General features: G+C 38.3%; 2 protein-coding genes across 2 annotated transcripts; one reads left to right on the top strand and one right to left on the bottom strand.

Annotated features, from left to right (window-relative positions):
* The first annotated feature begins 6441 nt into the window (after positions 1 to 6441).
* Positions 6442 to 10597, top strand: LOC104437649 (laccase-14). Its single transcript, XM_010050638.3, has 7 exons — positions 6442 to 6765; positions 6897 to 7048; positions 8050 to 8294; positions 8437 to 8562; positions 9052 to 9640; positions 9810 to 10162; positions 10292 to 10597. Exons 1-7 carry the CDS (start codon positions 6643 to 6645, stop codon positions 10429 to 10431), a joined length of 1728 nt encoding a protein of 575 aa, XP_010048940.2. The 5' UTR covers positions 6442 to 6642; the 3' UTR covers positions 10432 to 10597.
* A 10046-nt stretch (positions 10598 to 20643) lies between these two features.
* On the bottom strand, positions 20644 to 22902 carry LOC104437647 (peroxidase 27). Its single transcript, XM_010050637.3, has 4 exons — positions 22633 to 22902; positions 22067 to 22252; positions 21648 to 21813; positions 20644 to 21199 (listed from the first exon to the last, which is right to left on the bottom strand). The coding sequence occupies exons 1-4, from the start codon at positions 22855 to 22857 to the stop codon at positions 20793 to 20795; spliced, it is 984 nt and encodes a 327-aa protein (XP_010048939.2). The 5' UTR covers positions 22858 to 22902; the 3' UTR covers positions 20644 to 20792.
* Positions 22903 to 27555: the final 4653 nt, after the last annotated feature.

The raw sequence follows: 27555 nt of genomic DNA, 5'->3' as shown, positions 1-27555 counted from the left end.
AAAGTTCACATCAACTTATACAGAATATCTAAATATGTTTGAAGTGACCTCTTATTTGGATTCTTACTCATTTTGGTTTTACGGCTCTTACGATTTGAACTTTATTTAATTTAGAAACACTTGAAACATTCTAAAAGATACAAATATTGCTATATACACATAAATGTATATGATAGTTCATAATACATTTTTTTTTCCTTTAGTATTTTAAAATTTTTCTAATTGTTATATTGTTTAAGGGAAACTCCTTTTTAAAAGTATAGATGAACACACCATTGAAAAAATTTATGGTGTGGTGTCCATGTGATTGTCACAATTTGAATTTATCAGGAGATACTCCGTTTAGCTCTCTAAACTTCAAAAGGGGGCATGTCACCTCCTAACCTTTTAGGTCCGGCAACTTTACATCCTAAAATTATAAAAAAAATTAAGATGCCACTATGATGAACAACTAAGCAAGGGTTTACATCTGATGATGCGAAGACCCTTATTCATGTAGGCAATCGTTCCAAGTTTTGGATAATTGTATTTATTCTGCAAAGTTCTGTTTTGCATTTCAGGAATATTGTTACAATATAATAGTTCGACAAGATTATTCAGCCAATCGGACCTTAGCCAATCGTTCCGGCAGTCAATCACAAGAAGTTGAAGTGGCCAAGAGTCCGTACTTCCATTGACGCTTGCGCAGAAATTTAAAAAAAGAAAAAGGTTGAATTGGTGCAATTGGCGAAATAGTGCTCCATTTGGTGCTCCATTTGAGCGATCATGGTCCCCCCATTACACGAAAGATGAACTCAGCTATTGGTGACTTGCCCATTGCCTGAAACTATACCCGTCGTTGTTCATGAGTTCTACCTGCCACCGCCGAAAATAACAAGGCCAGAATAGTGCTCCGGTAGACTGCCCTAGTGATCAGTGCAGCACCATCTTGCTCCTCGAACACTATCGCTGCTCGTATGAAGAAGAAATGGTTGCATGGCCTCCACGTTTCCCCATTCTCTCTAATGCTGAAAACAACCTTAGTGACCGCGACCTAATTTTAGGAGATAAAGACGAAGTTTACACGAAAGATATTTTGAAAAGTGAGCTATTTTACTATTTCTTCATGTCCGGCATCACAAATATTCAATGTGCATTCTTGCTCGGTTGGCTTTGCAAGCAAATCAATAATGTCATTCATTCTTCATATGAGCTTTGCATGATAGTGTGGTAGCGTTATCGAGTGCAGCTTATTCATAAATATCGTCATTTATTACATAAATCTTACCATTCTCTCACCTTATGGTTTAGGCTTCCAATTAAAATTGATCATGCAAAGTAAGGAGGATCGATTGGATTGAGCCAACATCGGGTGAGGGTGTATCTGCGCAAAGGGACGGCCTCCATCGGGTAGAAAGATCTTTCCCATCTACTTAAGTGGGGATTTCGATGCCCTCCACTTCTTGAAATGAAAGAAAAGGAAGCGAGAAAATCAAGACATGCTATTTTGGGCCATTATTGGGAAGAACTAGTGCATCCTTCGCAGAAAAAATACGTTTACTGTAGATAATGGGGAAATGTTGGACCATTTCCAGCTTCGTCTATATAGGTCCCGAACTCGAAGCACTCCTATCATCCCCTACCACATTATCTGGTTAGAGAAATAGCTAGCAGATTTCTTCTTCTTCTTCTTCTTCTTTTTTTTTTTTTTTTTTTTGCTGGTCATAAAACAAGTTTTCCATTCATTAAGTTCAGGCCAGCTACATAAAGTGGACGTGGGGGGTTTGAAACCTAGTTTTGGTGGAGGAATATTCCATCAACGTGCCTTGAGCACGTAATCTTATGGCTAGAGGCACTGAGGACTGAAGTGGATGTGGTCCACATTTGCTTTTAGGCATTATGAAGCTACTTTACTTAGAAGAAAAAAATCACAAGTGCACTACAAATTTTTATTTATATTTTGTCGTTTATGGGAAGAATATCCACTACACCTGTATGTCTCTTCTCGCTCCCTCGGTGGAGGGGTTAGGCAATATTGTAATATCTTAGGTCTCATATTAGGTGAGAGAAATCATGTAAAAAATTTCATAAGTCAATATTGAGTCTCAAATCGTCTTAATTTCATGTAATTACTCTAAGATTGGACCCCTTGCCAAAAGGAGAATCAGATTAATTGTACAATGTGATGACCACTTATGGATATACTTGTTTATTAATCACTCAATATGGTCTCGCCCATCTCATAGAGGATTTGAGATGTCACAAACTTTAACATAAAGAATTGATATCCTTGTCAGTAATGCTCCATATTGCCAGCCTAGAAGCCTGCTAGGAGTTACACATTTGGTTGAGTGTTTTTTGACCTAAAAATCGCTCTCCTCACTAATTGAATCTAAAATAGGCCTAGATCCAACCCTGAGCCACACACCCCCCTGACCATTCGCAACGATTTGACCCAATCTACTTCAGCCATGTTGTATAGAAGTATTTTGAATAATCACATAAGATAATGATCATTTGGGAATGAGTGTAAACTTATGAATTACTTAACAGGGTCTCTTCTAATCGATGTGGAACTTGAAATGTCAAAGATGAATTATGGCTTTTTGGCAAAGGTCAAGGTATAGAGGAGAAATAAGGAAAAAAAAAGAAAAGGCTAAAAAAAAATAAAAAGGTATCAGCACGCATTTTCAAACTATTCAAACCAAATAGACGTTTTTTTTTTTTTTTTGTAAAGGAGTAGATATTGGATGTGCATTTAAGCATAGTAAGGATTCTAAGTAGATTAATTTAAAATATGATTTTTTTGTAAATAAGGAGAAATTTACCAAAAGAATCTTAAATCGTATGAATGTTTATTTAATTCTAAACTATTCAATTTGGTTAATGTAATCCTTACATTTTTAACGATTTTCTAATATAGTCATACTTGGCACGACTGATGATTGACATGGAAGAAACGAATTGAAATGACATCGTTTTGCTAATTCTTGTTAATTCTCCTAATCTTTTCATTTTCGTTTTCTGTTCTTTTCTTTTCCACACCCATGTTCATCTTTTTGCCGGTCACAGGCGTGGGCTGCACGCCTTCACTGCCCACGGGCGAGGCGATCACCGAGAAATTTTTCCTGTAGCTCCTCTCTTGATGCAGAAGTCGCATGTAAACTTGCCATATAATCAGAACAACTCCCGACTTAACCTCACTACCAACACGAGTCACCGCACAAATGGGAAACACCAAAAATGGAGATTCTGAAAGCAAAAATCACTAGCGGAGCCTCTCATCCTCCGACTCCAATCGCGACTCCGATTCCCGTTGTTCCTGCTCATCCTCGGTTTGCGGCCCTTGCCTGTGGCGGTGGTGTGGAAAAGAAAATTTAAAAAAAAGAAAAAAAGGAAAAAAATCACAAAAACATTTTTAATAAAATTGCAAAGGGAAATGTCATAAATGGTCCCTATACTTTTACTTAATGTGCAATGTCGTCCCTAAACTTTCGATCGGCTCAATTTGGTTCATGAACTATTGATAAATGTCCGATCTAGTCCCTGAACTTTCGATCGCTCAATTTGGTCCATGAACTATTGATAAATGTCCGATCTAGTCCTTCGTTACTGTTTTTCTCTTTTTTTTTTTTTTTTTTTGCTTATTCTCTCTTCCCTCCACCGGCTTCGGTGGAGGGAAGCCGGCGTCGGGCGAGGGCGGCCCTCGCCGGCATCGGGCGAGGGGCTCCCTCGCAGATCTGGCAAGGGTGACCCTCACCGGACGCTAGCTTCCCTCCGCCGGAGCCGACGGAGGGAAGGGAGAAGAAGCAAAAAAAAAGAAGGAAAAACAGTAACGAATGACTAGATCGGACATTTATCAATAGTTCGGGACCAAATTGAGCCGATCGAAAGTTCAGGGACTAGATCGGACATTTATCAATAGTTCATGGACCAAATTGAGCAAATTAAAAGTTCAAGGACCAAATTGCACATTAAGTAAAAATATAGGGACCATTTGTGACATTTTCCCAATTGCAAAATGGCGTTGTTTCTTCCACGTTAGTTGTTGGTCATCCGACCATGTCACGTACGACAGACCGATGTTGATTAGATTGTTATGTCAGCAATTTCTAATTTATATTGTCCAGATGGACTGGACTCAAAAATCGTTTAAAGGTTTAAAATTTCATTAACCAAATTGACCGTTTAGGACCAAATTAGTGTCCATATAATAGGACAAGGGCTTTGCGTAATTTCTCCCCAAAAAAGATAAAACTAAAAGATGGAGGTCATTCATAATGTTAATCGCATATTGTTTGGCTATTGTGTTTTAATTGGCTTTATATACAAGGAGTCCCTACGTTTATTAACTTAAGTTTTTGGGTTTGACATCTTAATGGCATCGAGTCAGATTCTGCCTAAAAATATTTTGTTTGCTTGGCTTTTTACGATTTCACATGAGATTCATGGTATTTTATATTCATTTAATCTCCTTTTACTTATTAACTTAAATTTTTAGTTGGGACTTTTTAGCATATAATAGTAATAACTCAAAGCCAATGGGTGGTGCTTAAAACAACTAGACCAATTAAAAGCAAGGGAATGTGTTTTGTCATTTTAATGCTTGAGAAGGAAAAATTATATCATCAATGGATTGACAATGATGGGTTAATGATGTTAGAAAAAGCACCGCCTCTCTCTCTCTCTGGAGTTCTCCAGATCTCTCTCTACTCCTCCATATTTTTCTCTCTCTAGATAATTCAGCCGCAATTGTTGACAAATGATCAGCAACTTGTAATAAAATAATAATAGGAGGAGTGTGGAAGGCGGTTGGTGTGTGTAGTGTAAGTGTAGAGAGATAAAGAGTGAGTGGGTGTGTATGCAGGGGTCTTGAGAGTGTGTTGAGTAGAGTGTGTTATGTATGCTTGCGAGTGTGAGATGAATTGTGTAGAGTTTCCGAGTATTGTATGTAGTGTGAGAAAATATTGTAATAATTCGTGAGTTATAATTATATCACGTTTTCGCAAGGTTCAACAAATGATTCGTGATTTCACTTCTAAATTTCTAATTTAAGGAATTTTTCTGAACTTGACAATGATTTTAACCCTAAAAAGGGTGTCTTTTCAAATTAATCGGCGGCACTTGATGGAACATTTTGCATTATAATTACAAAATAAAACATCGTAAACTGGGACAAAAAGTTAGCCGGTACAACCTTCAAGTCTTCGACGACCGAAAATTTTGGTAGCCAAAGACAACTGGGACTTCGGCCGGAAAAAAAAAAAAGGACAACTGGGACATTCCTTTTTATCCTTTCTAACTATTAAATGTTATAAAAGGTAATTTGTTTCACGAAAATAAATAATTTAAAAAATATTTTTTTTTAAAATGATTATTTGTATTATTTGAAATAACTAGTCAATTAAAAGTATGTTCATTACCTATAACAATTTACGTTTATATATTTTCTTAGACAATGAAAAAAAAAATTGTTCATTTATTTTTTTTAGAAAAATATGTTCAAGATTATCCTTTTGACTTGATAGTACAGTTACAAATAAATCCCTGTCGAGAGAGGTATTGCATCATATGGCAGTAATGTGTTTGGTCTGGATCGAGCGCCAAAGCAAGTGGACAGGGATAGCGCACTTGTCTAGAGCTTGCTTGCTGGATTTATGCTCGTGTCGATTGCTCTAAAAAAAGTAGCCTTCAGGGTCCGCCTCCACGACTGAAGATATCTAATAAGATGACTATGACGTAAATTTCTGTAGTTCTCTTTTAATTTCTTTAGAAGATAATACTATAAATTGTTTTGTGGATATGATATTTGTTCAGGAGATTCTCTGAAGTTAAATTTTAGGTAGACAATGCGCGTGCTACAAAAGGGGAAAAAAAATCAACTCCAAAATTCATGGGATAATCTCTCTAGTGGTGTGCCTTAAAACAACGAACGACCGCATTGACGACCCGAACAGTGGGGTCGCATGGACCACTGCCGAATAGCCAATACAAGGGACAAGGAAATCAAACACTTTCCCCACGTGTTCAAGCCCCTCCTCGGTGCGTGTTTTCCGATTTCCTTTTTAGGATATGTTGGTGTTTCTTGGCCATGCTTCTTGGTAAGTGTTCCGTCGGACGACTAGAGAGACTAGGACACTTCCCATCGTTCCGGCCCTCGTGAGGGAAAAAAAAAGTGATGTACCCATGATTCCGGCGTCTGAAAATCTGATCCTGAAATCGATGCTCCTCAGATTATGAATGAACCGATGTTAGTCATTCATTTAGGAACTTTAGTTGTGAAGACGAGCTTAATTGAAGTATCGTTTGTAGATTCTCATTCATAAAGCGCAATGAAATGCCTTCCCCTTGGCAGAATTGAAGTAATGTTTGATGAGATGAGTACTGGCGCGTTATCACCGGTTCGATTCCAATGTGTTTCGTTTGAACTAATGGAGAAGAGGGTCAGGCGAACGATGAAAAGTAGCGACACAGGAGACCCTGTGGGACGCCAATGTCCAAGTGCTAGGGGCTTTCCGCGTGGGACCCCATCCCTCTTTCGTGCCAAGGAGTGAAACATGGCGCACTATAAATAGGAAGGCCAAAACCAGCTTCTTTCCATCACGATACACGAGAGGTGAAACACCAGACAAAGAGATCGACCTTGGGAAAGCAGAGAAGAAGATGAGAACAGGGGGGACTAGCAACAAGATGGCCTTGATCGCTGCTTTTCTGGGCTTCGTCTTCTTGGAATACGGCTCTCTTCTCTGCATGGCTCGAGGCAATGTCCAACACTACGATTTCGTGGTAAGTGCGCTCGTGCCGACACAGACGGCGTCTGTGTCTCAAGGCACTTTTGAGTTGCTCACGCATGCTTACATAACAAGAAATGCGTGGGACGATGAGGGTTTCTCTTCTGTTGTTTGTTGCTGCTGCAGCTGAAGGAAACCAACTTCACGAGGTTGTGCACGACCAAGAGCATGCTGGTGGTGAACGAGAGCTGGCCCGGGCCGGTGATCCGGGTTCACAAGGGCGATACCGTCTTCGTCACCGTCCACAACAACGGCACCTACGGCGTCACCGTCCACTGGTAAAAAAAAACCCCTCTCTCTCTCTCTCTCTCTCGCGGGGACATAATGTCCTACACGGTAAAACTCGCGGCTAGTTATTGCGCGATAATCAAATCGAAACAAAATGCGATAAAACGCTCCTCGGCGATAATATGCACGTTTGTTGTCTCTCGGACTTCATAATTGATTTGCAAAACACTCGAATCTTCATCCACAAAAGGAGGACATGTGTTGTAGAGCATAGTGCACTGATGCTCGAGGACAAAAGCAGAAGAACCCCCTCCCATCTTACCCTCTTCTTTCGAGTTGGAGCCTCAATTTGGTGCTCTCTTTCTGCTTCACTGAAAAAGACAGTTCTGCAGCACAGAGCCCTCATGTCCCGTCCCTCCATAAATTCGCAAAATAATTACGATAGCTTTGACCGACCCAAAAAGGAAAAAAATTACCCTAGCTTTCCTCTTACTTTTCCCTTCTTGCGGAAATAGTTGTACTGCATGTCTGCTAGCCGAAGTCCATAAGATTCCCACAGCTTCATTACATGACCTAGGTCTTGCGTTATCTTGGACCCACGACCGCATCAAAAGCAGGAAACCACACCCCCAAACAATGTAAACATATAGCTAGTTGTGGCTATTTTTCTTTTGTTTCCTCCAATGGCTGCAATCCGCGTAAAGAATATATTCCCATGATCAAAGGGGACTAATCGTCAATCCTTCCCACCAATATTCAACTGGTGGCCTCTAGTTCACACCTTTAGCGCTCTCGTCCACCCTACTAATTTATTCATTTGATAATGATAAATCAAAATCGACCTCTTCCCAAAAGTTCAATCGTCAATACTCCCTGACCTCGCGATTGATACATGTGAAATTGGCCATGACAAGTGTAACCACATCAAACGAGCGACAAGACACTACCGTGTAAAAGGTTAAATAATAAGAGAATGAGTTAATCAACTTGCAAGCATGAGATTGTGTGAGCAAGCGTGATGCTTGATGATGAAAGTACTTTTAATCTACAGGCACGGAGTCAAGCAGCCTAGGAACCCATGGCCGGATGGTCCCGAGAACATTACACAGTGCCCCATCCCCGCCGGTACGAGCTTCACTCAAGAACTTTCCTTTTCCGATGAAGAAGGGACGCTCTGGTGGCATGCCCATAGCGACTGGTCACGTGCCACGGTACATGGTGCCATCATCATATATCCAAAACCTGGAACCACCTACCCTTACCCCGTGCCGTACAAGGAAGAGCTACTTGTTCTTGGTATGTTCATACTCTACTCCCATGAGAATGTCGCATGAGCCGCTGCTTCTTTTCCTTCTTTTCCGTCTTGACTACAAATGTTAGCGTTTGTTAATCTTGGATAGAATGACGACGGGGACTTGTATACTTCTCTTTATGCTAGGCGAATGGTATAATGGAGATGTGATGGCCATAATCGATGAGGCACTTGAAACTGGTGGTGATCCGAACACATCGGATGCATTCGCCATCAATGGTCAACCGGGAGATCTATATGACTGCTCTAATGGTACTAATTAAATTTTATATGACTTTCCTCTGATTTGTTGCAAAATTAAATATTTAGTTTTACTGAAGTATCGGTCGACAAGGTACTATATTCAATAGTTCCATTCCTTTGAAGTGTTGTTGGTTACATATACACAGATTTACATTCATATCGGTTTTAACCTAGATAAAGTGAATTTTATTTTTAGAAATTTAATCAAACTCTCTTTCCTGTATAAGGATAAATATTTCACAAGACTGATGAAGAATATGATAGAAATTATATAGCTACCCACTACACTAATATCTTTATTTATGGCCTATATATGTAATCGCCAGATTGAGAAACCATGCATATGTAAAAATTGTTTCATGCTTTTATATGACGACAAGAAATTCAGAGTCACTATTTTTGACGGCGATGTCAAGACAAAGCATGATTTTTTTGAAGCACTTCCATTTTCTGCTTGTTCTTATGCTGATAAAGGAAAATTGTTTTGGCTTCTCGCAGCATCAACGTACCGCCTATTGGTCAATTATGGGAAGACGTACCTTCTCCGCATTGTCAATGCGGTGATGAACGAAGAAATTTTCTTCGGCATCGCGAAACACAACCTTACGGTGGTTGGAATGGATGGAGGGTATGTAAAACCCATCAATACCGATTACATAATGATAACTCCCGGACAAACCATGGACGTTTTGGTCACGGCGAACCAATCTCCTAGCCACTACTACATTATGGGAAGCCCTTTCGCAGATACAACTGCTCCATTCGACAACACTAGCACGACAGCGATCTTTCAGTATAGTGGCAACTACACTCCGCCGTCGACCCCGTACTCTCCATCTCTCCCAGCTTATGATGACAAGGATGCTGCAGGCAATTTCACGGTCCGTTTGAAGAGTTTAGCAAGCAAACAGCACCCCATTAGCGTCCCATTGATAATCACGGAGCGGATCTTCATCACAGTTTCCGTCAATCAAATATATTGCGCGAACGAGTCTTGTGCTGGTCCGGATGGAAATAGGCTGTCGGCCAGCTTGAACAACATCAGTTTCGTGACTCCCACGATTGACATTTTACAAGCATATTACAGGTAATGCACAAAAGACATTGTGATCTAGATTTCTAGTGATAAATCTCATTATATGATGGATGATATGACACGGTACAAAATGAATCTCTAAATACAAATCATGTTGATTTAAAGTCGAGGACAAATCATGATGGACTAATGCCAATCGGACGATTCTTATTTTCCACAGGCATATCCGTGGAGTGTATAACTGTACTTTTCCGAGCATACCACCGTATTTTTTCAACTTCACCGGCGACGTGGGCAACAATACGATATACCCTAGCCAAGGAACAAAAGCGAAGGTGATCAAATACGGGTCGGCTGTAGAAATAATTTTCCAAGGAACCAACGTCGGCGCTGCGGAGAACCATCCGATGCATCTGCACGGTTACAGCTTCTACGTGGTGGGAATGGGCAATGGAAATTTCGACTTCAAGACTAGTCCAAAGACATACAACTTGGTCGACCCACCCTTGGTCAACACGATCGGAGTTCCCAAGAACGGTTGGACGACAATCAGATTCGTCGCAGATAATCCAGGTACTTCACTTGTCAAGCTCACAAAATCAAAGAGTCATTACGCATCGTGTCTGACATAATTCAGTAGTAAAGCCTGTGCATGCTGACTTCATTATGCTCATGATTGTGGTTTTTTTTTTCCCCTTTCAGGAGTATGGTTTATGCACTGTCACTTAGAGCGACATGCTAGCTGGGGCATGGACACGGTCCTCATCGTCACAAACGGTCCGGCTAACATGAACAAAATGCGCGAGCCGCCCGCTTATATGCCTCCTTGTGCCAAGTCCTAAGGCAAAGAATGAATTTGCAGCTTACTTTTGAGCTTGACAAGCGTGCTTGTTCTTGATTTTGAATAAAAAGTCGACATGACCAAAAGGATTGGGAGCTTGTGTAAGAAATGTTTTGGCTACAAAACTGCAGTATGTGCAATATATCGAATTATCTCTCTCTCTCTCACTCTCTCTCTCAAGAAAGCACAAGGAAAGGAACTTTGAGTAAGAAGATGCCATATACCTCTGCGTGAAAAAGTAAAGAGATTATTTATGTCTAATTGTTTCTTTTTTATGATATATTTGCAAAATTTCTATGGCTTAACTTATCTTGATCTTCCACGTACTAATCGATACTATCTAGATTTTCAAAGAATAAAGCAAAAGGAATATCAAAGCTTGATGTGATGTGATCGATACTAACCCTGAATTTGTGATTACCATAATGTGATGAGATACATTAGTTTTTTTTTTTTTTTTCCAAGCAAGTGCACTGACCACCATCTCCTAAAAAGATGGTCTTGGAAGTCCAACTTCACTAATCAAGAAGGAAATCCTGCCCGATTCGAATGTTGATTTTTCATAGAGCACATAATAATGATTTTGGAAAGATGGCTCTTCAGATGCTTTGAGTCGACTTTCTTTTTTGGATTTTCTTATACTAAATGGTAAATAATAATAAAAATATCACACATTCGGGTTCAAGCATCAATATATATACTTTTAAATTTTAGTAAACAAATTCAATTTATTCATAAATGAGGATTTCTATTTCATGACTACTTATGTAAAAATAACAATTTGCAAATACCCTTTGTCGGTCTTCTCGTTTTATAATGAAATTGTTTTTTTTTTTTTTCGCAGGAGGAACCAGCTTGCAACTAACAGCTGCGCCATAAACCTCCTGGTGACGCTAGCGCAGGACCCATCACCACAACATCACACTTAAGACACCTAGTATCTCCACTAGGTTTCAAACCCCTCACCTCTAGACTAAGGATCAGTAAGGCATTATCCAGCGGAGCCACCGCGGCCGGTGGTATAATGAAATTGTTGTTGATTTCTCTTTCTTGGATGATCAAAACGGATTATAGCTTCTTCAAAACCTTCGTGAAGTCCTATCATAGAACCTAGTGAATGGTTCTTTTCCAAAGGTCCTATCGATGCGGCTTGAGCCGCCCAATGCGGCTTTACCTAATATTCGTACTCATGGGACCATGAATCACGAATCTACATTGCACATTCACCCTGTCTTTTATAATGGAATTTAGCTTATAAAAAGCAGACAACAAAAAGTTGGATGCCCTAATTAATGTAAAATGGAATATCCCCAATTGGTGAAAGTACTATATTGTCGTGTCGCTAGTTATCTTGTAGCACTGATCTAGTCGATAGTGACGTGAATTATTGCTTCATTTTCACGTGGGCGTCTCGTGGCCGTCTAATGTCTTGTCCATTCCCTAATAATGTTTAATAACGCCTTGCGTGTATTATCTCCTAATCACTAATCATCATTATATAGGCTTTTGAGTAATTGTTGATCTGGGTCGTACGCTAACCAATCCTTTCACAGAGGAGATGTCATAACCACAGAATGCTATTGTTCTATGCAAGAAATACATGCTTCTTTTTTTTTCCCGCGTTGGTAAAATTTAATAAGTATCAATAAATGATAAAAATTGTTAATATAAAAAGACCGGTGACATTTAAAAAAAAAAAAATACTTGTTGGTAACTTACTGATATTTTATGAAATTACGAACTTCCTTAGTAGTTTGCAAATCATAAACTTTTGTACTCGCTTACCTATTTTTATTCCTACAAAGAAGGCATTTGGTCAACGAGGAAAAGAAAAGGAAATAGAATATATTTCAAAGCATGCACGGAAGAAAACAAAATATGCTTTCTTTCCTTGATGGTTTACACCCTTTCACTATAAAATAGACTCGATACAGGACAAAAAAGGGGGGAATACATAGAGAACACACGAGAGAGAGAGAGAGAGAGAGAGAGAGAGAGAGAGAGAGAGAGAGAGAGAGAGGCCAGGAGCTCTTGGCCAAGCCTTGGCCGAGACGTCCTTCTTGCGGCCCGCCACCGTGCCTTGCACTGAAGTTGTTAGCTAGGTTCACTCCTATGTGGAGGAAGCCCAATAAGTTGCAAGCCCAAAAAAGGCTTAAGCCCATATGATAAGTTATGTGAGGAAATATGGTTTCTTACTATCTATATAAAGAGGTAGCCGCAAAAAAAGAAATAGTAGCAAGAGAAAAAAAGAAAATAGAAAATCTAGGGTTGGGGCAATATCTCATTTACATCAAGCTGGTATCGGAGGTCGATTTGTGATCCTATTGAGTTGAAATTTTGTCAGCATGTTCGTGGCGCAATTTCCTTGAATCGGAACGGTTTGATTTTCGTCTGAAACTCCCTACATCAAATTTTTCATGGATTGATCAAAACATGCGTTTTTGGTTAGATTATCCTTGATCTCTTGTGAAATTCATGTATATTGTCAAGAATTATGTTCTTGAGGTCTTTGCTGCTATGTATCTCTAGTATTTGTTAGAGAAGAACAATTTTGTTAATACTGAAGAATTTCGGGTGGACTCCGGTCCCGTGGTTTTTGATCTCCTTGCATCGAGGAGGTTTTCCACGTAAAAAAATCATTTTGTGTTCGCGTGATTGATATTTATTTTACTCTATTATATCGATTCTTATTAGATTTACACAAAATGGGAGATTATTTTATTCCACTGCGTTGATTCGATATTGTTCGAATTATTACTGTTCTCCCATCAGAGTGGTATCAGAGCATTTGGTTTTTACTTGGATTTTCTGCCTTGTGTTAAACAATGGAAATGAATACGAGTAAAATGGTTACACTGAATGGTTCGAATTATCATATTTGGAAAGGGAAGATGGAAGATCTTTTATATGTGAAAGATTTTTATTTTCTCGTATTTACCGAGGAAAAACCAAAGAATAAAACTGATGCCGAATGGTCTATATTTCATCGTCAAGTGTGTGGTTATATTAGGCAGTGGGTGGATGATAATGTTTTGAACCACATTATTGAGAAAACAAATGCACACAGTTTATGGGATAAGCTCGAACATTTATATGCTCGAAAGACTGTAAATAATAAGTTATTTTTTATAAAAAAGATTATGGCTCTAAGATATCAAGATGGTACTCGTTTGACTGATCATTTAAATTATTTTCAAGGAATTATAAATCAATTGGCTGCGATGGGAATCCAGTTTGATGATGAGATACAAGCATTATGGTTGCTTGGTATTTTGCCGGACTCCTAAGAGACGTTTCGAACATCTTTGTCTAACTCTGCCCCAGATGGTACGATTACCATGGATTTGGCCAAGAGTAGTATTTTGAATGAAGAGATGAGAAGGAAGACACAAGGATCATCCTCTTCACATTCTGATGCCTTGGTTGTTGAGAAAATGGAAAGAAGTGAGTCTCGAGGTCCGAAAAATAGAGATAAAAGTCGAGATAAAAGCAAAGGTAAGTATAATAACTTTGCTAATGTTGAGTGCCATTATTGTCATCAGAAGGGATATATTCAAAGGTTTTGTCGCCAGTTAAAAAGGGAGAAATAAAAAGGAGAAAGGTAAAGAGAGGAAAAGTAATAATGAAAATGATGACAATGATGACAATCGTGTCACTGCACTTAAAGAAACTTTCTCATTATTTTTTATGATGATGTGGTGAATTTTGTATCTCATGAGACCAGTTGGGTAATTGATAGTGGTGCATCCGTTCATGCTACGTCTCGTAGGGATTTCTTTACATCATACATGTTAGGTGATTTCGGATATGTGAAAATGGGAAACAATGGACTAGCTCAAGCTATAGGTATCGGTGATGTGTGCCTAGAAACCAACAATGGCACAAGGTTAGTATTGAATAATGTTAAACATATACATGATACCCGCTTGAATTTGATTTCTACAGGCAAGTTGGATGATGAGAGATATTGCAGTACCTTCAGTAATGGTCAATAGAAACTCACCAAAGGTTCTCTTCTTGTGATTAGAGGTGAAAAATATTCTTCGTTGTATATTATGCAGGCAAGTTGTCCACAAACAAAATTAATGCAATAGACAACGAAGATGAAGCTGAGTTATGGCATAAGAGGCTCAGTCACATCAGTGAAAAGGGTTTGTCACTATTGGCCAAGAAGAAGCTTCTTTCAGAATTGAAAAGTTTGGTGCTAAAGAAGTTTACTCACTATTTAGTAGGAAAACATAATAGAGTTGCATTTAAAAGCGCTCCTCCATTAAGAAAATCAGGTATATTGGATTTAGTGCATTCTGATGTTTGCGGTCTTATGAAAACAAAATCACTTGGTGGCTCTCTTTATTTTGTTACCTTCATAGATGATTTTTCAAGGAAAAATTGGATTCATACCTTGAAAACCAAAGATCAAGTGTTAGATGTTTTTAAGCAATTTTAGGCTTCAGTTGAGAGACAAACTGAAAAGAAATTGAAATGCATCAGAACTAATAATGGGGGAGAGTATATTGACCTTTTGATGAATATTACAGACAACAAGGTATTCGACATCAAAAGACACCTCCCAAGACGAGAGAATGAACAGAACACTGGTTGAAAGGGTAAGATGCTTACTTTCACAGTCAAAGCTACCTGGATCATTTTGGGGTGAGGCTTTAAGTACAGTTGTGCATGTATTAAATCTTACTCCATGCATTCCTTTAGAGTTTGATATTCCTAACAGAGTTTGAACAGGCAAAGATGTTTCTTATGATTATTTGCATGTCTTTGGGTGCAAAGCATTTGTGCATATTCCTAAAGATGAGGGGTCTAAACTTGATGTGAAAACACGACGGTGCATAATTATCGGTATGGACAGGATATGCTTGGTTACAAATCTTTTGATCCGGTTGAAAAGAAAATTGTAAGAAGCGAAGACGTTGTGTTTATGGAAGATCAAACAATAGAGGATATTGAGAAATTGAAGATGATTTTAGCACCACAGGTTAGTGATAATTTGGTTGATTTGGATCCAGTTCCTCTCACAAATATTCCTACACAGGTTAATGAAGAGCAGCAAAAAGTCAATGTTCCAAATAACGCACATGTTCCTAAACATGTTGAAATAGATAATACTATCCCTGAACTAGATGCTCAATCAGATGTTCCACTGGATATTCCAGTCCGGAGATCCGTTAGAGACCGACGACCTTCCACAAAATATTCTGAAGATGAGTATGTATTATTGACTGATGCAAGTGAACTAGAGTGCTATGCAGAAGCAATAGAAGATGAGTACAAAAGTAATTGGTTCGATGCTATGCGTGATGAGATGCAGTCACTTTATGATAATCATACTTTTAAGTTGGTGAAGTTACCTAAAGGTAAAAGAGTTTTGAAGAATAAGTGAGTATATAGGTTGAAGCAAGATGAACATACTTCACAACCACGGCACAAAACTAGATTGATTATTAAGGGATTCGGTCAGAGAAAGGGTATTGATTTTGATGATATATTTTCTCCAGTAGTGAAAATGTCTTCTATCCGTGTGGTACTAGGCTTGGCAGCTACCCTACATTTGAATATTGAGCAAATGGATGTTAAAACAGCCTTCCTACATGGTGACTTGGAGGGAGAGATATACATGGAACAACCTGAGGGTTTCAAAGTGAAAGGAAAATAGGATTATTTGTGCAAATTAAAGAAAAGTCTTTATGACCTAAAACAAGTACCGAGACAGTGGTACAAAAAGTTTGCATCAGTTATGACATAACAGGGTTATAAGAAGACTTTTTCGGATAATTGTGTGTTTGTTCAAAAATTTTATGATGATGACTTTATTATTAACTTTCTTTATGTTGATGATATGCTGATTGTTGGTAGGAATGCTTCAAGAATTGAGTTATTGAAGACTTGGGCTCGGCGAAGCAGATTTTTGGCATTAGAATTACCCGAGACAAATATGCTAAGAAGTTGTTTTTGTCGCAAGAGAAATATATTGAGAAGATACTTCAGAAATTTTACATGGACAAGGCTAAAGTAGTTAATACTCCTCTTGCTGCCCACTTTAAATTAAATATGAAGCAAAGTCCTACAACAGATAAAGGGAAAAAAGATATGGAAAATGTTCCATATGCCTCAGCTGTAGGAAGCTTAATATATGCGATGGTATGTACACGCCCAGACTTGGTGCATGCAGTTGGCGTTGTTAGTCACTATTTATCAAATCCAGGCAAAGAGCACTAGAATGCAGTGAAGTGGATATGAGGTATCTTCAGGGAACTTCAAATTTGAAACTCAGTTTCGGGATTGGGAAACTTGAGTTAGTTTGATACACAGATTCCGACTTGGCAGGAGATATTAATACTCGTAAATCTACTTCTGGTTATTTGATTTCTTTTGTGGGTGGAGCTGTGTCATGGAAGTCAAGATTGCAGAAGTGTGTTGCACTTTCTACAACCGAAGTTGAATTTATTGCAGCGACTGAAGCTAGTAAAGAGATGCTATGGATGAAGAAGTTCTTAGAAGAACTTGGGTTCAAGCAAAAGAGGTATGTGCTATTTTGTAATAATCAAAGTGCAATTCATCTTAGTAAGAATTCACATTTTCATTCTAGATCAAAACATATTAATGTTAGATATCATTAGATAAGAGATGTTCTAGATGAAAAGTTGTTGGAACTTGAGAAAATTGATACGGATCATAATGGTTCCGATATGATGACAAGGACTCTACCAAGAGAAAAGCTTAAACATTGCCAATTGATACCAAGGATGGTGAATCCCTCCACATTGTCGTGAGGGGGAGATTTGTTAGCTGGGTTCACTCCTATGTGAATGAGGCCCAATAAGTTGCAAGCCCAAAAAGGGCTTGAGCCCATATGATAAGTTATATGAGAAAATATGGTTTCTCACTATCTATATGAAAAGATAGCCGCAAAAAAAGGAAATAGTAACAAGAGAAAAAGAGAAAGCAAAAATTTGGGATTGTGGCAATATCTGATTTACATCAAGCTGGTATCGAGGTCAATTCGTGGTTCAATTGAGCTGAAATTTTGTCAGCATGTTCTTGGCGCAATTTTCTCGAATCTGAATGGTTTGATTTTTGTCTGAAGCTCCCTACATCAGGTTTTTCATGGATTGATCAAAACATGCGTTTTTGGTCAGATTATCCATGATCTCTTGTGAAATTCATGTATATTGCCAAGAATTATGTTCTTGAAGTCTTTGTTGCTATGTACCTCTAGTATTTGTTAGAGAAGAATAATTTTGTTGATAGTAAATAATTTCAGGTGGACTCCGGTCCCATGGTTTTTGATCTCCTCACATTGAGGAGATTTTCCATGTAAAAAAATTGTCTTATGTTCGCGTGATTGGTATTTATTTTACTTTATTATATCGATTCCTATTAGGTTTACACAAGATGGGAGATTATTTTATTCCGTTGCGTTGATTCGATATTGTTCGAATTGTTACTGTTCTCCCATCAGAAGTGAGCCAAGCCTTGTTGTCCTTGCTCAGCCGCAGCACCCGATGACACCCGCTTGCTGTCCATCATTGCCATCGACACCGAGTAGCTGCCGCTCAAGCCAAGCCACGATGAGGAGCTATTGTCTCCATCTGCTCCCATGCTGCCAAGCCTGACGTGAGCGACAACCAATGCCACTCGTGCCGCAAACCTGTTGCTGCACTGACCAGGGATGATACGCTTGACGATGCTAACCGCTCCCTGCTGTTCAAGCCCAACGCCAAGCTACTGCCCCATCCCGCGTAGGCTCAAGCCAACGTCGATGATTTTGCTATGCTCCGAAGTCATCGAGCGCCACCCACTACACCTGAGCTTCGGTCTTACACCTCTTGCGGCGTTGACCAGCGAAGAATAGTGACTTTGTGTGAACTCTAGCAAAGTCCAGCGAATCCAGAAGTGTCCTTGCATTGAAGTCTTAGCGGGTTCCCAATCATTCCTAAGCCCGGCAGGTCAAGCGTTGGTCCAGTCCGCGTTTATTCTTTTCTGCATATTTACTGATATTCATCAAGCGGGTGACACATCTTTGAGCGTGGACTTCATGAAGGAGAGGCACCCCATCGTGGAGTCCACCCTATCGTTGTCACTACCGCGAGCAGCACCTCCCTTGACAGCCGCCTCATGAGTTTTGCCGACCACCAACTTTTAATCACCGATTACTCACCAAGCACCCATGAAGTCTCGGTAATACCTCATTTGTTGATCCGCAAGCCTTGACGTCGCTGAGAAGCACCATTGGCCACTGACAGCTCGAGTCGAGAAGTTGACACCAACATGAGCAGTTGCTGCTATGAGTCGCTCACCACCCCCGTTCACCCATGAGGAGCCGGTTGCGATCCAGTCCAATTGCACTTGGTCCAAATTTGGAAAGAATATCCTCAAATTAGGTCAAATGCTCATCTTTAGTGTATTTTGATATTTGATTGCCTAATATATGTCTATTTATATCTAATGTTCATATGCATGAGTGATAGACATAATTTTCAATTATGATTTATTGCCTAATTCGCAACCGCGCGGATTTTTTATTCTATCTATAAGGCTTTAGATAGAATAATTAATCACGCGGGAATAAAATTAATATCTTGATCTTTAAGGCTTAAGATCAATTTATCGATTTTATTAGTGAAATAATCAAGTTTGATTAAATATCGTTTCTAGATTTGAGCGATGGATATTATCCTTGGTGATTGTGATTGATTTGGTGCTTGTCCTTTAATTGCTTTATTTATCCCAAAAATGAAAAAAAAAGTGCATTTGCATATCATGTATAATTAGGGCATTCTTTGTACGTCATTGCACATTAGGATAAAATTGCATATTTTATTTTAAGTTTAGATTGATTTAGATAGACTGCATCTTAATTTAGAGATTGCTAAGTTAAGATAATATCTTGGTTTAAATTAGGGTTTAGCCTGACCTAATCATTAGTATAAGTTGGATAGAATCTTAATTTAGCTAGATAATTTTCACATTTTTCTAATTTCGAATTTCATAAAAAAAATACAAAAAAATGTCTTAGGATAAATTAATTCAATTCTTTGGGATAGATTGCACATTTATTAAGAAAACACAAAAAATATTACGTGCATGTCATTTAGAATTAGATTCATGAAATGCATGTCATTTAGTGATTGTTGCTAGGTCAATTTGATTAGAAATTACTTGTCATTAGAATTAGGTCATTTAGTTATATTGCATTGCATAAAGCATGATTCTTATTAATAAAGTGAAAACGAAAAAAAGAAATTACATGTTAATTATAAATTATATCTAGAATTGTTGATATGAATTCTGATCGAGCAATGTAAATGCTTTCATTGCCCTGAGGTTAGTTTTGCAATTTAGTCATTGTTTTTTCTTGGATGTTAAATTGGTGATTTGCGCACCCGTATGATCGCCACATATTAGAGAAATAGATTTAAAATCAATCCAAACTGCCTGCAAAAACATTTTTGAAAATAAAAAGAAATTGTACCGAAATGGCATTTGAAAAGTCTAGTGTAACCAAGTTCCCGTACCCTTAGTCTCTCGTTCGTAGGAGTTAAATAATTCTCTAATTATTTCACTTAGGTGTCTAATCGACCTACCATAAACTAATTAGTGGTGACTCTTGATTAAAAATCAATCACATGTTAAGAACTTGAACTTAAATCGCGAATTGGTATGGGCTTAGAAGAGCCCAAGTTAAGTCTAAACTTAACAATCCATTAGCCAAATTCTAGGTGGTTCACAACAGAAATTTAGGTCGTGACATTTGTAATTTGATGATATTATAGATTTTGTAATTTGATGATATTTAGCTTTAGCGTGGAGTCTAAGGAGATCATCTACTATGATGATATTCATGTATAAGATTAATGATGTCCACATTGCTGCTCTAATGATATCCCTGCAATAATATTGATGATATCTATAAAGTAACCGTTTTAAGTTCCAGCCATGATACTTAACAAACAATCGATAGAGCCTGAATATAATCAAGATTGATATAATCTTCTCTTTTTATTAGTTCCTAAAGCAAACATTTTAATGCATTTATCAAATTCAAAATAAACAATGGAAGATTTTGTCAACTTCAAAAATATTATGAGGTTTTCTCAACACATTTGCTGTGTCAAAACTCTAAGAGGAACCTAATAGAGAATAATCATAAAACAAAGAACACCAAAAAAATAAATGATATACATAACAACAAACAAAGTAAACAGCAAAAATATTTTATTGCGAATGAACAAGATATTGAAGAATTGTCCGTATGTAATCATAGCCATCGACATGGGCGCTTTCCAAAGTAACCCATTATTTCCATCTATTCACGCTCAATCCTATGTCTTCCTCGTCGATCCTCAATTAATTAACCTTTGAACACACTTTCCTGACTTCACCAGACGTTTCGGTGAGCACGCCAATCCGACCCATTTTCACCATTGACTCTCCAAAGTCCTTGAAGAAAGTGGATCCACCGGTCTTGATTTGAAAGTCAAGGTATGCCTTGGTTTGGCTGTCGTCAAGAAGTGCGGCGTCCGAAGTAAAGAGGCCTCTTCTCTTTGCGATGAGATCGAAGTACTTGATGTCGAACGTCCTCACGCTTCCTGGGTCCATCTCGACGAGAGTGGTTTGGTCATTCGGCTTGCAACTGAGCTTCAATCTTGCTACGTAGTTGGAGTCGAGCGTGGGGTCAGTGTCGCCCTTTCCGGTGAAGTTGTAGAGGCGGTTGGAGAAGGCAGTGCAGTGTGATGTTCCAATGGTGTGCCCACCTACTCAATAGCAAATCAGAATTAGCATGATCCACCGTTACAAATTACGTTTTCTCCCTGTATTGGTGACTGTGTTTATGTATCTCGTGCTCAAATTACAGTTTTTTTTCCCGATTAATTTATGTCTTATCTCTTTTTAGAGATTGTACCCCGATCAAAGGAATACCTTCCACCTCTTGAGCTTTCATTCGTGGGTTTAGAGATCGCTACGGCCTAGCCCAAATTGGTTTGAGGTTATCAAAAAGAAAAAAAAAAATTGCATAAGTAACTTCGTTTCATTTTGCCTGAGTGCATGGAAAATTACAGACCACCTGAAGAATGAAAGGGAAGATGGCTAAGCTTGACCTGTGTTGCCTAAGCTAAGTACGGACATTGGCACATCTTTTCGAAAATTTCCCCAAAATATTTTACAAAGCATGTGAAGCAGTAATTGGAGATTAGGCGTTACCTGATAAGACAACAAGGTCCTTCACGCTGAGGCCTCTCTTTGCAAAATCTGCTTTCAGAGTAGTAATGTTGGCTGTAGACGGTATTAAATCGTTAGATGCCTCCCCCAAAATAGAAACACACCCATCTCTTCGTCCGGTTTCCACGTCATAGAAAAGTCCTCCAGTCTAAAGTGACAACAACAAAAAAAAAAAAAAAAAAAAAAAAAAAACCCCAAATTCTATATAAAAATGCATTTCTCATTAACAAAAATTGTCGGTGCTTATTCTCTATTATACGTGTGGCTAATATTTGTTTTTCCAAGGACATAACACAGATTGTTTGCAAAAATTGAGAATTCTACTAACGTCGTACTTATGTAACAAAGATTCAAATTTGAGAATAAAATACAGAGGATGTGATGTATGAATATGCACGCACCGCGACGACAACGTCTCTAGCGACAAGGGCCAAGATGTCAGCACACGAAACGATGCCGGGGCATGCCTTCTCCAATGCCGTTTTGACTCTATCTATCGTTTGGAAACCTCGAAGGTTGTGATTCTGAGGGGCATCCTTCTCGGATTGATTGGTCGGAGAGTTCAATAGTACCGAACCTTCACAACCCTGTGGAAAAGCCCAGAAACAAAGCATTTTATTCAACCACGAGTCCATGAAGACAATAGTTCGTAACCAAAGACGAATCAAGAGAAGGATGATGAGAGCCAAATAACATTTATTAGGATATTACTAGATCGAATACACATTTTTCATTTTATCAAATTGTTGTCCGGCAATTCAATTTTGTGAATCTCTATGCATCCCTACCATGCATTTACCCTTCAGATGAAAGCCCAAGATCTAACTTCTCACCCTCTTTTTTTGCCAATTACTACTCATCTTAGAATCCGAACATTAGTTACATGCAAATTATCATGTAATTCGAAAATGGTAAACTTCGGATGCATAGTAGGAAGAGAAGCATGTGAGCTTGCTCTCTTACTTACCCTAACGAAACAATCATGAAAATGCAGCCTCAAGAGAGGGCCAGAGAGACTCGGAGCGACGGACATGACTTGGCCGATGACTTCCTTCACGATTGCCTCTGCATTTGGGCATGCCTTCTGGTAAAACCCTACTTCGAGACCTTGACCGTGAGCGACCTTAAGAACAAGAAACGAGAACATCAACTGAAGCAACAAGCAAGACAAGATGAGCTTCGGACAAGCCATTGCTTTGTGCCAAGAAGAACGTGATTGCTGTCTCTTAATCTTAGTGATTGGCTGTAGACGTTCCACGGACATATCGCTTTGCCTTTTATAGGGAGAATTACAAAAAAGTCTTAATCTTATTGAAATTAATCAATTTAGTCCTAAATCTTTTTTTTTGTCCATTTGAGTCCTAATACTTTTGCATTTATGTCAATTTAGTCCATCAAGCTAAATTTGACCTAAAATCACTAACATGGTGCCGGCCGTTCTATATAAGTGTAGCCGGTGTTGACATGAATAATTTTTTATAATTATTAATACTTTCTTTGAATTTTTTCTTTTCATTTACATTTTTTTTTTCATTTTTGTCTCTCATTTTTTTCTTTTTCCCTTTCTTCTTCCTCTAGCTGGTCTTTGGACCTTGGTGATTGACAGGGGCAAGCTTCACCTCATTGGCCACTAGCAAGGTTGAGCCTTGCCCTCACTAGTGGCTGATAGAGGCGGCTTCACCAGAGGTTGGCAAGTTGGCACTTGCTTCTGGCTGGTCATCGAGGCCTAGTGATTGGCTAGAAGAAGAAGGGAAGGGGAAAAAAAGAAAAAGAAAAAAGAGATTAAAAGAATTACCCACGTCAACATTAGCCAAGTTACATAAGTCGGTCGATATCCATGTCAGTTATTTTCGGTTAAAATTGGCTGAATAAATTAAATTGACATGTAGATGTAAAAGGTTTAAAACTCAATTGGTAAAAAGAAAAAAAAAATTATCATAGAATTTGCATAATTGCATCAGTTTGTGGCTCTTTTGATAATTCTCCCTATAAAAGCACAAGCGATGTGTTCATGAAACGTCAACAGCCAAACATTAAGGTCAAGCGATAACAATTTATCCTTGCCCGTCCAGTTTCAATCTAAATTTGCACGAGTTGTCGAACCCATGAGTACTCGCAGCAATCATTTGTATTTATCGAATAGTCATGCGCCAAACATTGAAAACTAGAAAAAGTAGAGGGTCCTAGCAGCAAATTGATGGAAGTGTTCACGGACCAAATAGCTAGCCTCATCTCCATTAATTTGTGAAAGCCACGTTAAACTGCAAAAGCTATCTCCATTAATTTGTGAAAGCCACGTTAAACTAGAAAAACTCCGAGTGCCTCTCCAATGTCTCCATCTCCCCAACTCTCTCTCTCTCTCTCTCTCTCTCTCTCTCTCTCTCTCTCATCCTGGAAAACTTGAAGGTCGTATATGGAACTCGCCAATGACGAAAGCGCTCCTCATCTCTGGATCGCTTTACTTCACTCTTTATCTTTGCAACTTTGACATTGACCTCTCTCGAAACTAGACCCTCGTTAGCTCGAACTATTGTTCATGTCTAGGGTTTTCACCTTCCTGCTCGGCGAGTGAAGCGCCTTGTTTTTTTTTTGTTAATAGCCCACGTTGCTCGTGCACGTATTTTCTTAGCTCTTACTTGTTTCGCGCCTTTTTTTGTTTTCTTTTCCTTTCTTTAATTTACTTCTAACGTTCGTGTTGGTGTTCGATGGTACTTCTCTGTTTTTTGTATTCGTGGGAATGCTAAGTCTGACATCGGACGCTGACTAGTAAAGAATTGAGATTTTTTTTTTTCATTTTAGATAGATATAGATGATGCGGCGGACGAGGTAGTGAGGGCCCCTTTTGGAGGTTACCGGTGGATTGAACTTGAATGCACTTTGGACCGAACATTGTCCGATCCGTGACCAGTGGGTTCTGGTGTGATTAATGTGCAAGTGAAAGTGAATTTAAGAAGCATCGACATTGATATATGACACAATATGACAAATATGTCAACATGTTTTTTTTTTTTTTTTGTGTTGGAGGAACCGGCTTGCAGCCAACAGCCGCGCCGTAAATCCCCAGATGACACTTAAGCAAGATGACCCACCACCCCTAAATCACACTTAATATACCTAGTGCATTTCCTGGATTTTGAACCCTTCACCTCTTCGTTGAGGATCAGCAGAGCCTTAACCAGTGGAGCCACCGTGGCCGGTGGTAAATATGTCGACATGTTGTTTCTTAAAAAATAAATAATTTTAGTACATTGGGACACGTTGTATATATATATATATATTTTATATATATATATATATATATATATATTTGTTTACAAGAGGACACGTTGTATATTAAATATATATTTACATTCATATATATATATATATATATATATATATATATAAATTATTATTTTCATGATTATTTAATCAAATTAATTTAATTCAAGTTCATAAATAAATGAAGGGAAATTTTCAAATAATAACTCAAAATGGATCTATTTTTTAAAATAGGAACCTAAAGCGGACTTTATCTCAAAAAAAGATCCGAAGTGGACCCTCTATCTCGAATGAGAATCTGAAATGAACCTTGTTTTAATTAAGAATTTAAAGTGGTCAAGTAATCTAAATTAAGGACCTCAGCTTGTTGACGGATATTTTCGGGTGATTAAAATAGGGTTAATTTTGTTTTTGTGATTGGCAAAAAAAAAAAAGGAAAATTCCAAATGAATTAAATTTAGCTTATTCATTTAGATGGTTTCATTTTCTTCTTTTTTTCTCCCTTACTGCTCCTCAACCTAATCACTGCCTAGTCATCGCCACTCCTCACTCGATTCTCGTCGCTCCTCTCTTGCTCCTTACAAGCATCAATCTATTGTTCGCCATTGTCTACTCTTTCTAGGGTTTCGTTGTCCACAAGCTTCAAATTTGTTGTTCGAGTGCACCACTTGGGCGACTACAACAGCAAGGTGTTGTCTCTCGAGGAGGCACTTCCGTTAGTAGCAATGGTTGGCGGCCAGGTAACGGGGATCGAATTTTAGTCGCATTCTACTCGTCGATCTCTGTACATGAGCGTCGTCTATATTTTATCTTTTCAACACAAGTGAATTCCAAGAAGATGGGAGAACTGACCTTGGTTGAACGGAAGATGGGCTGCTCGAGCTATGTCATTCACGAATTGAGAAAAACCGAATAGAGAATTTGTGTCTCTGCAAACAAAGGAAGAAGCGTTTGGTTTTCTTGTTGCTTTTCAATTCTTAATTTGGGCCTTTGACTTCATTCAGAATGAATACAAGGAACAGGGAAGAGCGTAGAAAAACTAGGGCTTTTTTGTTTTGGTTTTAGGATTCTTAATTTTGCATCAGATTTTTTTTTTGAACAAAAATGCCCAAACTTTGGCTGTCGGAAATATCAAACGCTTGTGGCCCAGCGAATATTTAGCTGACCGGCAAGCTTAGGTCTGTATTAGAAATTGATTTAATTACTTCAAGTTCTTATTTGAGATAATGAATCAACTTTGATTCTTCTTCAAAACAAAGTCCACTTTGCGTCTTTATTTGAAACTTTCCCATAAATAAATAATAAAAAACGAGCTTATAATGAATTTTCACTAAAAACTTTAATCCACAATTTATTAATATCATTCATTGTTTTAAATTGACAAATTCAACTCCATTCTAATAATCTATAAAAATTGGAGAAATAAATTAAGCAATTCACATTTTGGACTCGTGTGTTAGAGCGTATTGGAAGAGAAGGAAAAAAGACAAACTTGGGGTGAATTGTGTGTAACGGGAAGTGAGTCAAAAGAAAACACTTTCTGACACGTGGTCAATAGGCGTCAGAACTCTCCTAATACTCTCTAACACGTGAGTTTGGAATTTCAACATGTGAACTCTAGAAGTGAACAAGAAGTATGTGTGTGCCTACATGAACTTAGCCTGACCGGCATGTCATTCATTTTGTTCAATTTAGATAAGCTTTTGCTTGATTCCCTGGAATCTGTGTTTAGTTTTTTATTGGTTGAACGTCTACATTGTAGTCTCTATCAGGTTGAGGAGTTCAAAAATGGGTTCATTATGATTTTTTATAGGTGTTGCTTGCGCGTTGACTGCTGTCGCAAGGTTTTTGCCGCAATGAGTTCTTGAGCACCGCTGAGACATTGAAGGGTATTCAGGCAAGAGTGTCTTTGATTCTTCACATGAAATGGACTGCAACAAGGAGGAGGCACTTCGCGCCGAGGCCCTAGCCAAGCAAAAGTTACAGGGCAAGGATTTCCAGGGGCTTGTAAAATTGCGCTGAAAGCCCGGCAACTTTACCCTGATCTGGAATATATTATGTTAGAACTTTGCGGAAAACCAAAGATCCTGATAATCAGGACTGAATGCAGGAACATGTGAAATTTGTACAAATGAATGAAGTCGAAAACAAATGCATGGAGCTTGAACTATTGAAAATAGGCACTTATACCCAATTGCTCTCTCAACATTGATGGTACGTATTCAATTATCAGATAATCAAAAATTTGAGAGAGTTTGGCTTAGATGATCCATTTATATGCTCATTCAAATCTTTATAGATAATTTCTCCCATCAAGACAGTTTTCTTTAATTGGGCAATTGCCATAGTTATTAGAATTTGATTAGGATAACAAAACGTCAATGAAATTTAATGTGGGTAATATTAAACTAAATGTTGAATCATATTAATAATAATATAACATTCTTTCACTTGATCCCGACATTTTATTGAAAAAATGTTTAACTAAATCCACAAAACTTCATACTGAAAATAAAACGTATGAATTATGACGATAAGTCCTTTGAGAACGACTATTGTCTTCCATATACCAAACGTGTCTCACTAGTCCATATGTGATAGCATAACTTAATGAATAAAACTTATGTTT

Source organism: Eucalyptus grandis, chromosome 3 (assembly GCF_016545825.1).
Source record: "Eucalyptus grandis isolate ANBG69807.140 chromosome 3, ASM1654582v1, whole genome shotgun sequence".
In the NCBI taxonomy this organism is placed as follows: Eukaryota; Viridiplantae; Streptophyta; class Magnoliopsida; order Myrtales; family Myrtaceae; genus Eucalyptus; species Eucalyptus grandis.
This window is presented reverse-complemented; position numbering and strand designations above follow the sequence as displayed.